This window comes from Mauremys reevesii, linkage group 1 (genome assembly GCF_016161935.1).
Source record: "Mauremys reevesii isolate NIE-2019 linkage group 1, ASM1616193v1, whole genome shotgun sequence".
Taxonomy (NCBI): Eukaryota; Metazoa; Chordata; order Testudines; family Geoemydidae; genus Mauremys; species Mauremys reevesii.
In genome coordinates, this window is record NC_052623.1 from 180,435,574 (window position 1) to 180,449,177 (window position 13,604).

A 13,604-nucleotide genomic window follows, 5' to 3' on the forward strand; every position below is an offset into this window, starting at 1 on the left:
GCATGCCTTCAAAACTCATAATTTGCTGATCTGTATAGTCCTGATAAAATATTTGGCAATATAGTATATGAAATTATAAGATTACATTGTATGGTGTTGTTAATATATGTTCCAAACTGAGGTTGGCAGATAGGTCTGCCTCAAAGGAATGTGTGCTTTGCTTAGTTTGCATTTAAGCAATAATCAGAGTAATGAAGTAGGAAGCAAAACAAAGGAAGTTCAAAAAGGGGAAGAAAAGCAGCAGGGATCATCCTTCAGTATGGATACTGTCTCCTGAAACTCAGCTGGAAATGTTTTTCAAGAGGGAGACTGAAACTATTAAAAAAAAAAAAAGGGACAAATACCCAAAGGCACCCCACTGTTCTCTGTCTCTGTGCCCGTCAGTTCACAGCACCTGAAGAGGCAAAGGAAACAGCCATTGGACGGGAGTGGGAGGGCAGAATGGTCCTGACCTAGGAAGTTTGGTCTGTAAGACTGCTGAAAACATGTGATGAGAAAACTTTGCTTTGAATTTAACATAGTTTGTTAAGCTAGACACGAGTAGCATTTTATCTTTATTTTTCTGGTAACCATTTCTAACTTTTATGCCTCATTATTTGTACTCATTTAAAACCTCTCTGTGGAGTTAATAAACTTGTTTTGTTTTACTTAATTCAGTGTGTTTTAAATTGGAGTTCTGATAAACTCCATTTCGGGAGGCAGGTTGTGCGCATATTATTCCTTTTAAAAAATAATGGATCTAATATAGCTTGTATTGTCCAGGACAGGGCTGAGCAGTACATACATTTCTGGAGTAAATCTAAGACGGGGTGTGTGTTGGGGTCACCCTGCAATATAACTAATGCTGATGAGAGCCAGAGTGTAACCCAAGTATGGCTGGCAGGCTGCAGTTACAAGTATTCAGGGTGTAGCTCTCATGTTGGAGGCTGTGAGCAACCTAGGTGGAAGCCACTTCAGCAAGACATTGTGAGGCACACAAAGTTGCAGGGCACAGGTGACACAGCTGCTCATTAGCTGTGGATTGTACCTTGGATTGTACTTTGGTATATCCTAGAGCAGGGGTGGAAAGGCGGCACACGAGCTGATTTTTAGTGGCACTCAGCTGCCAGCCAGGGTCCCAGCTGCCGACCATGCTCAGCCCGCTGCCTGCCTGAATGAATGGAACCCCAGGGTGGCAGCGGGCTGAGCGGGGCAGGCAGCCTGGACGCCGGCTGGCAGGAACTGGTATCCCAGACCAGCAGCAGGTTCTAGCCACCATCCCCCTGCCACCAGCCCTGCTCAGCTGCTGGCCTGGGATACCAGCCGCCAGCCCTGCTCACATTGCTGCCAGTCTGGGGTTCCAGCCACCAGCTCCCTGTCAGCCGGGGTCCGGGCCTCCAACCCTGCTCGGCCCGCTGCCGGCCTGGGGTATGGCAGCCAGCCCTGGGCTCTGCTCCTGGCCTGGGCCCAGTGCTCTGCAACCCTCCCAAGTTGTGGCCCACTGGCCCCAGCCTGGGGCAGTGAGGGGTGCAGATGGGCAAGAGGGGGCGCAGCTCAGCACCGCCATCTTAAAAATTGTTCTAGGCCACAGAGATATTTTAAAGTCCTGGTTTGCTGCTTATATCAGACCACATCTGCATTTGACCTTCTATGTGCCTTCTGTCACCATTTTTTTCCCCCATTGAGAGTTGAGGGGAGCATTTGACAAAATGGCAGCTCCTAAGAGCAAAGTTAGATGTTTGTTCATTTCAGCCTTCTTGGACAAACATATTTGGATTTATTCAAAAGGAGGACCGTGCTGTTTGTGCTTTCTGTTGTGGAAGTGTTTGTTGCACATCAAGTGTTCAATGACATTTTGAAACGAAGCACAAGAAAACTTTTCTTGACAAAGCAGACAAAACTGAATCAATCAAAAAGGCAGTAGCAGGATATGAGAAGCAAAGCAGTGTTTTTAAAAGCTTAAGTGTGAGTAAAAATCAAGCTACAGAAGGAAGTTACACGATTGCACAGTGCATTGTGAAAAACGGAAAGCCGTTTACAGATAGGGAATATATCAAAAGTTTTCCTCAGCAGTTCAGAGATTTTGTTCAATGATTTACCAAATAAAGAAATGATCATATCTAGAATAAAAGAACTGCCTGTCTCTGCCAGAACAGTTGAGAGACGCATAAGCAAAATGGCAGAAAACATTAAGGAAAAGCAGACAACTGCATTAAAAGACACAGCAGTGTTTAGCATTGCAGTGGATGAGATCATGTTCCACTTTTGGCAGTTGTTGCAAGATATTGTGCTTCCGATGAAATCAAAGAGGAACTTTGTTGTCTAAAACCCCTGTATGGCACAACAAAGAGGGAAGATATAGTGAAAAGTTTTGTAAACATTTTTTGTAAACATTTTGAAGAACGATATCAGAAAAATATTTTGTGTGACAACGGATGGTGCTCCTGCCATGGTCAGATAACAGAAAGGATTTGTAAAGTTACTTGAAGATCAAATTGGCTGCCCAACAGTCAAATTTCACTGTATCATCCATCAAGAAAACCTGTGTGCTAAAATTTCTAATTCAGAGCTTAATAATGTGATGAATAGAATGGTGCGAATTGTGAATTTCCTTGTTGCACGATCTGCTTTGACTCACAGACAGTTTCAAGCACTGCTAAAAGACATGGACAGTGCTTATAACAACATTCCATTTCACAGCAACATTTGGTGGCTAAGTCCTACGTGATGGCATGTAATGTTACTATTACATTAAGTGTTTCTTGCAAATGTCATGCATTTCTACTAAAGTGTTTAGTAAGGGCTTTGAGCATATATTTATTTCACCATTATTTATATGACAAAATATTGGAATATAAGAGAGAATCCACTGGAATGAAGTGATTGGAGAATATCAGTCTTTGCAGATAGCAATTTTTGCAGAACCTAATGCTTCAAAAGATTGAATGTGTAAATACATCATGTGGTTTCACAGAATTGTAATTATATTATCTTATTTGTCAATAATTTGAAATATACTTAAAATAACCTATTTGCACCAAACAAAGGTTAAGGATGGGGAAGGAATGGAAAAAATAATAGCTGAGACACTGTAATGGACTATAGTGATGAAGAGAGTTCATATGCAGACCTGTCAGAAATAAAGGACTCAAGCTTTTTTTATTGGTCAGTTACATTAAGTTAGAAATGTGAGGTTATTTTCAAAACTTTCTGTATTATGTCCATGTATGTAATCTAGGATATGAACATCCACAGGTAGATGCACATTGCATTGGACAAGATGCATATTTTAAAAACTGGTGCGAATATGTGCACACATCAACCTAACTTTCGGTGCCATGCAAAAATAGATGGAGAATGAGTGAAGCTACGACAAGTAGTCAAACATTTTCAGTTTTGAAAACAACTTTTGTGGGAAGCTCCTGTTAGTCTTGTTCATATTTAGACTAATGAAATAAAGGTTTGATTCTGCAAAACTTTCTTCAAGTGAAAAGTGCTATTACTCCATCGCTCTCTCCACTTTACCACCAGCAGAGCTCAAAGAAAAAATGTAATGCAGCCTTAAAGGATCCCAAAGGGGCAGTTACCAGCTGTAAAAATGTGGACAGCATAGCTCTGTTGGAGTCACCCTTTGAAGAGTGGGGGTAGTCTGTGATGAGGTGTACAAGCCCCACACTGGGAAAGGAAGGGGTAAGGAACAACTCTGGGCCCAGAAATCCCTGCCTACCCACACCTGCTGGGCATGCCCACAATGGAAGAGGAGCTCAGAAGGGAGCAGCCCAGCTCAGTCTTGGTGTACTGGACAGGAAAGGAGTTGTGTGGTACAGGCTTCTGCCGAAAAGCTGAGGCCCCACATGGCCAGGACTAGGTCCCAGTTCCAAGCTACCACAGGCCCTTCGGCCCCGGAGGACTGGAATGACAAACCTCAACGCAGGGTGGGAAACCCTCCAGACCATGACCAGGGAGGACTTCAAGGGGAGCTCAGAAATTACCCAGTGGCACCAACAAAGGAACTGATACAAGGGTAGGAAGTAGCCCAGGGAGCAGCCGCCCACCCCCCTAGGCCACTTACTTTGACATATTGTTTCATTGGGCCTAGGGTTGGAACCCGCTGGAGCAGGGAGGGCCTAGGTTTTACTACCCTGTCTACTGACTCATCATCGGGCAACATGGCTGTAAGCAGTTACTCACTCTCGCTATTGGGTTACACTGTCCAAAGTATCTCCACCAGGTGGTACTGCCAGGCTGGGACTCAAAACACCTCCTGACAGTCCAGGAACACAAAGCCAGCCCAGATATTCTTGGTCTCTCGCCTGTCCATGAGGAATGGGTCCCATATATTGTTCTGGAAAGAACATCATGAAACCACATCTCCTACCAAAGGGAACAATTGTGAAGGAATCTTTGCAAGGAAAACATCACTCAGATTTGCTCTGCCTTTTTCTACTCCTGTGGATTTTCCAACTAAGTCTCACAACACCTCTGTGAAGGTGGTGTAGGTATTGTTCTATTTTACACATGGGGAAACAGGCACACATTGAAGTTAAGTGATATGAGTGACTCTCAATAACACAGCAAACCAGTGACTGAATCAGAAATACAAGGCAAGAGTTCTGACTACCAGTTTTGTCCTGTATAAAATATTCCTCCCTCCCTCTATGGGTTAAGATTAGAGGGAGAATCCTTAGGAAAATCACAAGGTCAAATCAATCCCTAGGAATGCAATGGCTTTCTTTCTAGTCCTTACAGCGGAATGATTTTATAGCCAAAATGTGTTTTTTCTGCAAGTTGCTTTTGACTATCCCAGCATTTTCTATTTCCACACTGCAGACCACCAGATGTATAACAGACCATCAAAAACAACCAAATAGTCTGTCTTCCTTGGCATTTCATCTGAGCAGAGAGGTCAAGCAAAATGATGTATAATTACTTCCACTCCTCCCTAAATTCCACATATCTGGCAGAGCCACCAGTAACATACCACATCAACTACTCACAAGGTATAGACCCATGTTAGTTAGACCCAGTAGTTCCCAAGGAGAGAGGAAGAAGGGCAACTGACGATTAGAGGGGGGGAAAAAAAGCACAAAAATAACTCTGAAAGAACTGAATCTGCATCACCAATTTAAGTACTTAAATAGGAGGAGTCATGAATTGCAAAAGCTTGAACATTGGTTTTTGCCCTATGCAAAATCACTTCCTTCTCTTCACCACACCTGTTTTATCAGCGACGTTTCATTGTCAGATCATAGTGTAAGCTAGCACACTATAAGGAAATACTAAAATCTTCTCCATTCAGTTGTGGATGTTACGTGTTGCTTTTCACCATTTCCATATGTTGAAGCTGTTTCTCTTCATCTTTTTGACGTGCCGGGTGAGATCAGGTAAGAGAGCCACTAAAAGTTCCGCTTTACTTTTTCCAAGCAAAGCAAACTAACTTTTCTAACTGCAAAATGGCATGTAGATTAAACCTTATGAATCATGATTAATGTAACAAACAATTAGGTGAACTTGACTGATTTGAAATTAGGACAAAGGTTTTCAGTGTAAGGTAAATAAAGAGAAAACATGATACCTTATCTCCTTCTGCATTTTTGTCACAAACAGAAGTATGTGCACTTTGTATTGTGGAAGTGTATGAGAACTGTAAAACTATTTTGCAAAAACTATTTTAAACATAAGATGAGATTATTCAGCATTAATTTACTAGGTATGAAGACTTTCAAAGTATATTTTACAAATGTATTTTTTATGTACACTATAATTTGTTTATTAAAGCCCTTCAAATCAAAATGTGTGTTTATGTAAGGTTCTCTCTGTCCTAGCCTCAAAAGCCACTACATGAAGACAAATATAAAAGAAATTGTACAAACTGAAACAGAAAAGAGTGAAATGATATATATTTACTGGAATAAATACAAACTGCCCAACTGATATTTATAATTTTCTTATCTGATAAAAGTGCATATTTGAATATTCTCATGAGGGTGTATAAAAAGCAGTGTTAGTTATACAAACATGTTAGTTATACAAATGTTAGTTATACGTTGCATTGCCCTCTTTAACACTACAAAAGTAATTTTCCCTCTCTTGATATTCACCCCTTCTTGTCAACTGTTGAAAATAGGCCACCTCCACCTTAATTGAATTGGCCTCATTAGCACTGACCCCCCACTTGGTAAGGCAACTCCCATGTTTTCATGTGCTGTATATTTATAGCTGCTTACTGTATTTTTCACTCCATGCATCTGATGAAGTGGGTTTTAGCTCACGAAAGATTACGCCCAAATAAATTTGTTAGCCTCTAAGGTGCCACAAGGACTCCTCGTTGTTTTTGCTGGTACACACTAACACTGCTACCACTCTGAAACCTGAAATCAATAAATGTTGCCTCAAAAATGTGTGAAATTGAATTTGCAAAGCTTCCTGTTTGCTTAATGATTTACTGCTGAACAGTCTCAAATTATGTATAAACATTTAAAATCCATGTGAGTTTTCATCTAATTCCACAATATAAAGTATGCATAAGTTTACAAAGCAGATGCTTTGTCCTTTTTCCTGTATTTACTTTTCAGTGAACACCTTTTGTACTCTATTCATACTTGAAAGTAAACATCTGAGATATGTTTAACTCTTATGTAGCATACCTTTCAGCTGATAGGTTTCACTCATCTTTGATATTTCCAACAGGATGGGCCATTGTGTTTCCATGGATCTAAGTCTGATCTCTCTTACATTGGTTTTATGCCCATGTAATTCCATTGACTTGAACGGAGTTATTCCTGATTTACAATTATGTAAATGAGAGGAGAATTGAGCTTCATGAGTAGATATCAAAATCTGAATATCCAAAATCCAAAATCATTAATATGAAGGAACATTTCAATATTTAAGGTATCTCAGTGTAATTCACTACACAGGTTTGAGAAATACATGGTAGTAATAATAATTTTATCTAATTGTAAGATAGGGATATCCATTTTGGATTTTCTAGAGGAAGAACAGCTGTTTCATAGTACACCGAGGAAAAATGTTGTACAGTTTAGCTGTGAATCTGAATATTTAAAATGCAATTAGATGTCTACTTTTTTTTTTTACTGAAACTGTCTCCAGCATGTAGTTGTGGGTGTGTGAGTGGCATGTGTGAGAGAGAATTTCTATTTTAGTTTTCTCACCTCACCTAACATTGTCATGATTTGAAAACCAGAAATTTAATTTGACAGATGATAACATTTCAGGATCTTGCCAATGTAAGACATTTAAATAGGACCTTTTGATGTTGTTAGTATGAAGATCAAAATAATTGCATCTGAATCTGAACTGTTCTTAAATTTCAGAGTTCCTCACTTTACTAAGATTCACTATATACCAATCTATTAAAGATTACAGCCATATGTGTCTTCTTTTATTAGTTATCTAATTTAAGTATCAGAGGAGTAGCTGTGTTAGTCTGGATCTGTAAAAGCAGCAAAGAGTCCTGTGGCACCTTATAGACTAACAGACGTTTTGGAGCATGAGCTTTCGTGGGTGAATACCCACTTTGTCGGATGCATGTAGGTATCCACGGAAGCTCATGCTCCAAAACGTCTGTTAGTCTATAAGGTGCCACAGGACTCTTTGCTGCTTTTATCTGATTTAGTGAGTCATATTAATCCACAAAGATGTAACCTGTTAAATAAAAAGGGCAAATTAATTAAATAAAATAAAACATTTAACACTTTTATTCAGAAAAAAATTGATATTTAATTTTAAAAGCCAAGAATTCCAAATATGTAATAATTATGGTTACAATCATTTCTAATGAGGTGACTGAATGAATGAGCAGAGAGAAATTTTGTGCCTTTCCAGATGATAGAGCAGGAAGACTCAGGACTTTTTGTAACCCTGCTCTGTCACCTTATTTTGGTTTTCATTAACCCTGCATATATCCACTGTTCTTTGCAACGTCAAGTCCATTTCTTGCAGTAACCTTGCTTTGGCTTGGTTATCAATTATTCCACAAATAATTTGGCCTCTAATTATTCCGTCTGTTAATTGTTGAAATTGACATGATTTATCTTGGTTATGTAGATTTGGAACATAGTGTTCAGAGATCTCACCTGTCAGTTGATTTCTTGATTAAAACAATATAAAGGACCTTTCCAAGTGGTGTTCTCATGTGGATCACAGTATTCTTGATTTAAAAACAAAACAAAACACACCTTTGTCAGCTAGTTTGTAATCCCTTTCATGCTTTCACCGCAATGCACTGTGGATATCGAGGGCCTCTGGACCTGTCATGTGTCATGTGCAGCTGCATGGGTGATTTAACCATGTGCACTTTCTCTGTAATGCCACTTGGTTCCAGAGAAATGTGAAAGTGCTGCAACCACTTCCTCCAATCTCTGCCAGATTCCCATTTATTTTTTTGCCTATTTATAGAATCCTCTGTAAACTGAAAACTTAGTTTAAATAACAAGCTTACATGAAAAACTACCATTTAGGAACAGAGTAGTTACTATTTCTCTTCCTACTTCAACTTTCCAAAAGAAATTGACAGTTTCTATTTTTATACTTTGTTTATATAAAGAGGCATATGACAGGAGAAACTGAGAACGGTTTGTTAAAATATTGGGGGCCCAACCTTCAGTTGGGTAAATCAGCTTTGAAGTCCATGGAGCTGTGTTGATTTACACTAGCTGTGGATCTGGCCCCAGGTTTGTGTCACAGAGTTGGAATGAGCATAGGCTTTAGATGAGTTCAGAATGATAGAATAAATGGAAGTACTTCAACTTTTGTGAACAATTAGAGAAAGAAAGTGTAAAAGAATGGCCTTTTACATAGTCTAACTGATCAAACAATTGTCTAACATTTTTATATTTTTCAGATACAGAACAAAAATGTCAAGAATTCACAGATCTTAGCATACACAATGCTTTAGCTGGGACAAATCTAAAAGTGAAACTGCTGTTGTACACAAGGACAAACCAAAACTGTGCTGAGAGTCTCAGTGAATATAATACAACAGCATCTACATATCTGGATGTGACCAAGAAAACTGTCTTTATAGTCCATGGCTTAAGACTAACAGGCTCTACACCAATATGGCTGAATGACACCAAAGAACTTCTGCTGTCTTTAGAGGACATTAACCTCATTATAGTAGATTGGAACAGGGGTGCTACGACTGTAATTTATCATAATGCTGTCCACAACACCAGAAGAGTTGCAGAAATCTTGAAGAAATATATTGACCAGATGTTGGTAAGGTAGACATTTACCCTGGAGGTAAATGATTTAAAATAGCATAGCTTTGGGTGGTAAAAAAAAAAAAAAAAGTGTTCAAAATATAGTGGTCTCAGAAAGAACACAATAAATACCATACTTTGAAATGTTTGTACCAAAATGCTTACATTAGTGACTGCATGAAGTTACTACTGCATCACTCACATATCTTTGTTCCCATATCTGCTCCCATTGATGTCAAAAGCAGTTTGGGCACTTTATTTCAATGGAACCGAGATTGTATTTGAATCACTTTGTCAGCAAGGAGTTTCAGATGCATTATGCAAAGAGCTGCTATCTCAGAGGAGAAAGGTCATGCAAAACTCTGACCATTACATTATTAAAAATTGTTGCATCAGCTACTCCTTTAAGTACTAAATGAGATGCAAAGAAAGCCCACTTGTGAACATTTCTTATATGGAATGTTTATCAGAAATCATTGATATAAGGCAGTTAAAAACAGTTATCCATTGTACAAAATATTTTATATACTAGTGCTAACAGGAGCAGCTAAAACAATTGTTGATGAATAAAAGTCTGAGCCAAAACCCACAAAGCTGGTGGAAAGACCCACCCATGGACTTTACTAGGTTTTGGATCAGTCCTTAATGAAATGGACCAAAATAATTTTAAAGTCTAATTTATTTAATTATCAATGTTATTGTTTGAATTTCTTCCATCCCCATCACTTCCCATCCTGAGCATTCCCAGAAAGTTTGAAGATTCTGTAACAAGAAAATATCTGCACAAAGATTAATAGAGAAAGAAAGTGGGTTTTGGGGGAAGTGGTAAGAAGAGATGACAGAAGATATGGCACACCATAGCATGGCCTCTGGGATCAGCTAATGCTGATTGGGTTGTACTTGCTAATTTACAAAAATATGGTGGAAAACTGACATAAGACTAAAATAATTATAAGAATGTAGGCACAGTCCCATTCTGGGGTAGACAGGACTACATATTGCATAATCCCAGGTCCCTGATGCAGGCTACTGCTTGCCACTTACAGTAAGCAAGTAGGCTACCTAGTGGAACATTGGCTGTACCACATGCATTGAGCAGATCTTGCTCTGCTACAACTTGTGTTACAGTAAAATGTTCATGAGGGGGGTAAAAAGTGGGGGTAAAGATGTTAAGGCCCAGGACTCCAAACATCATGCTGACAAAATGATTGTCATGTAGCCATTCAGTTGTTAATTCACCTCCAGACCAGGAATAATATATCCTACCTCTAGGACTGATTGAGAGAAATTCCCAATCCCATGGCCTTGCAGGCTTTAGATCTGCTGGTATTGCCCCTGAGTCCTGCAATAGCTACTGCATGTGGTAAGCATGGCTTCCTCTTAAGCGGTCCTGCAGATGTAGACTTGCTGAACTGGCCATGTGATATCAAAGCTTTTTATTAGTATTTTTTAATTGTATTGGAATGGGGTCAGAGTTGCTTTTAGCTGATGGTTTTAGGAATTCACCTTTCTAGAGAATCTCATAATTCTCTGTCTCTTCTTCAAAAAAATCAATGAGATAGCCTGGAAGAAAGGTTACCAGCCTCCTTCATACATTTTTATAACAACTGTACAGTATAACTAGTACAGAAAGTTTAATAAAAAAGACACTTGAAATCCATCATTTTTAAAAGTCAGAAAAAAACCCTAAAGTTTTAAGGAAAAGTAAATAGTAAAATTTAGTTTACTGAAGTCTATTCAGCTAACCATATTGTAAACCTTATGGTTAACATTTCTATAACCCATAATCATGCCTTTTTTTTTTTAACTGACAGGCATATGGAGCCTCTCTTGACTCTATTTATATGATTGGAGTTAGCCTTGGGGCTCATATAGCTGGATTTGTTGGAGAAATGTATAATGGTAAACTTGGCAGAATTACAGGTAAGACTTTTAAACCTGCTACCCCCATTCTAGTTTATATTCCATCATTGTCTAAGTTAGCTGCATATCTAGGGTGACCATGTCCTGTTTTTAAAGGGACAGTCCTGTTTTTTGAGGACTTATTCTTATATATGTGCCTATTACCCCTCCACCCCCTGTCCTGTTTTTTCCACAGTTGCTATCTGGTCACCCTGTGCATACCACATGAGTGCCAGTGTTGAAAAATCAACACATAGCACACGATTAAATTATTTAGTAAAACAATGGATCAAATGCATCCTTGATGTAAATCCAGAGATTAATTTGATCCACTAGAACAGTAGCATAAACAGTATTTAGAAATATTACATTTTTAATTTTTTTAATCCACTACAAAAATTTGTTCTAGGATTTAAGTCATTTTGGAGAAAAAAAAATTGTGGCCAAAATGTTCAAACCTACTTGACTAAAGTTAGAATCCTAAATGAGAGTTGCAGGTGCCTAGCACCCTCGCAGATCAGGCCACCTGCTTTAGAGGAGCTTAAATATGGATTTAAAAACCTAATTTTAGGCCTAGGGCCTGATCAAGCATTTTATGTACTATATATATTCGTTCATAAGCTGAATTTTTTTAGTAAAAAAGGGAAGCACCAGAGACGGGGGTTGGCTTATGAACGAGTATAGAGAGGTAGAGGTGGGGTGCAGCCCCTCCCCCCAACAGAGGGAGCAAGGAGAGGCAGCACAGCCAGTAGAGACAGAAGGGAAGAGGCGGGGTCAGAGTCTCTCCACTTTTGGCCACGCTGCTCTCCCCCCAGCCTCCAAAGCAGGCAGGCTGCAGCTGTGACGCTCAGCCCTGCCCCCCAGAGCAGGCTGTGGCTGCACCACCCACCCTGCCACACCGGAGCATGCTGCAGCTGTGCTGCCCAGCCCAGCCCACTGGAACTTGCTGCAGCCGCGCCGCCCGGTCTGGATCACTGGAGCAGGCTGCAGCCATGCTGCCCAGCCTGCCGGAGCAGCTCCAGCCAGGCCAGAGACATCCTCCCCTGGCCTTCCCCAGATAAGGTGGGAAGGGATGGGGTGGGGGAGAGTGTGGGTGTCCCGGGCTAGGGGTGGAGTCATGTGGGGGGTGGTCACAGGGGTTACTCCCCTGATCCCCAGCTTCTCCTCCCCCCAAAAATTCCCCACCAGCTGCTGTCTCGGTCCTCCAGGGTAAGCCCCTGGAGTGCCGGGACGCTTTGTTTACTTACGCATACCTCTGTGCCTGCGGATGCGAGGTAAACAAACCATCTCGGCCCGCCAGCAGCTTATCTTGATGGCCCAGGAGCCAAAGTTTGCTGACCCCCTGAATTATAGGGTCCGCTTATGAATGGGTCATAAAAATTTTCCATTTTTACTTATCCATCTTGTGGGGGTCAGCTTATACACAAACCGGCTTATGATCGAGTATAGATGGTATTTCAGAATTCCTGTTGACTTCAGTGGAAGGTTTGGATGTATGTTAATATCAATGGAATATGGGTGCATAAAAATACAGGATGGAGACCCTACATTTGAGGGATTTGTGACAGAGATGAACAAAGCTAAGCCATTTACTTCACCAAGTTTCAAGAAACCAGCTTCTATTTTGATCCTTGTGTGTTCTGATTGGTCATTCTCTGAATTTCAGATTCACAAATACTAAATTTCACATGTAAACTCAGTCAAAACCTGACCAGCTTCACCTGGTTTTGCATTAAAAAACTGTGTTTAACCACACATTTCAGATAATTTCAACACAAATCTATAAATGGGGCATGGCTCATTTGGAACCAGGACTGCTGCAAATGTTATACCATGTTCTTTTGGTGTCACAGTCTGGAAGTTTTGCCTGAAATAACCCACTCACTTAGCAGACATTGTTTCTGCTGGGAAAGAATAAAGCAGTTCTGCTGACTCAGAACCATGGTATAGGTGGCTTGTTACTCCCCTAGATGAAAGGGAGGTGGGAGTGGCTCTTTGGGTGTAGAGAATCTAGGATGTGGACTGAGCAGTCCTGTAGTAGGAACCCTAGGAGATACTAAGTCTGGAGTGAAGGCTTGAACTGTATTGTTACTTAATATAGACAAACCCAGAAAGGGGTGAGTCTTTGTGCATGAACTGTGTGTTAGAGTAGAAATTGTAAAGGCATCTAGTCAAACATGGTCTCACAAGAAATTTTTTGGTGGCCTAAGAGTGTGGCCACCAACTCTTGCTGGTGGCCATTCTGACAATTTTTCCTAAAATGTTTAATTAACTTTAGGAAAAACAAATATGCACATATACACATCCAAATCATTGTAATTTCTGTAGATTTTTATTGCATACTCAGTAATAATAATGTACAGTTGTCTTATTCTTTACTGGACCCAAACAGAATAGAAACAAATAACGTACTTTGCACATTCTTGTCTTTTGTTGCATCACCATCAAGGAGGCTGTGGCCACATGAAAAGCGTCTGGTGGCCACATGAAAAGCAG

General features: G+C 40.1%; 1 protein-coding gene across 1 annotated transcript in view; it reads left to right on the plus strand.

Annotated features, from left to right (window-relative positions):
* Positions 1–2,603: 2,603 nt before the first annotated feature.
* LIPI (lipase I) overlaps positions 2,604–13,604 on the plus strand; it is a 40,143-nt gene continuing 29,142 nt past the window's right edge. Inside the window, exons 1-3 of the mRNA XM_039520724.1 lie at positions 2,604–5,363; positions 8,846–9,222; positions 11,021–11,129. Of these exons, the coding sequence (XP_039376658.1) occupies positions 5,285–5,363; positions 8,846–9,222; positions 11,021–11,129 (565 nt within the window). The 5' untranslated portion in view covers positions 2,604–5,284. The remainder of the gene's footprint in view (positions 5,364–8,845; positions 9,223–11,020; positions 11,130–13,604) is intronic.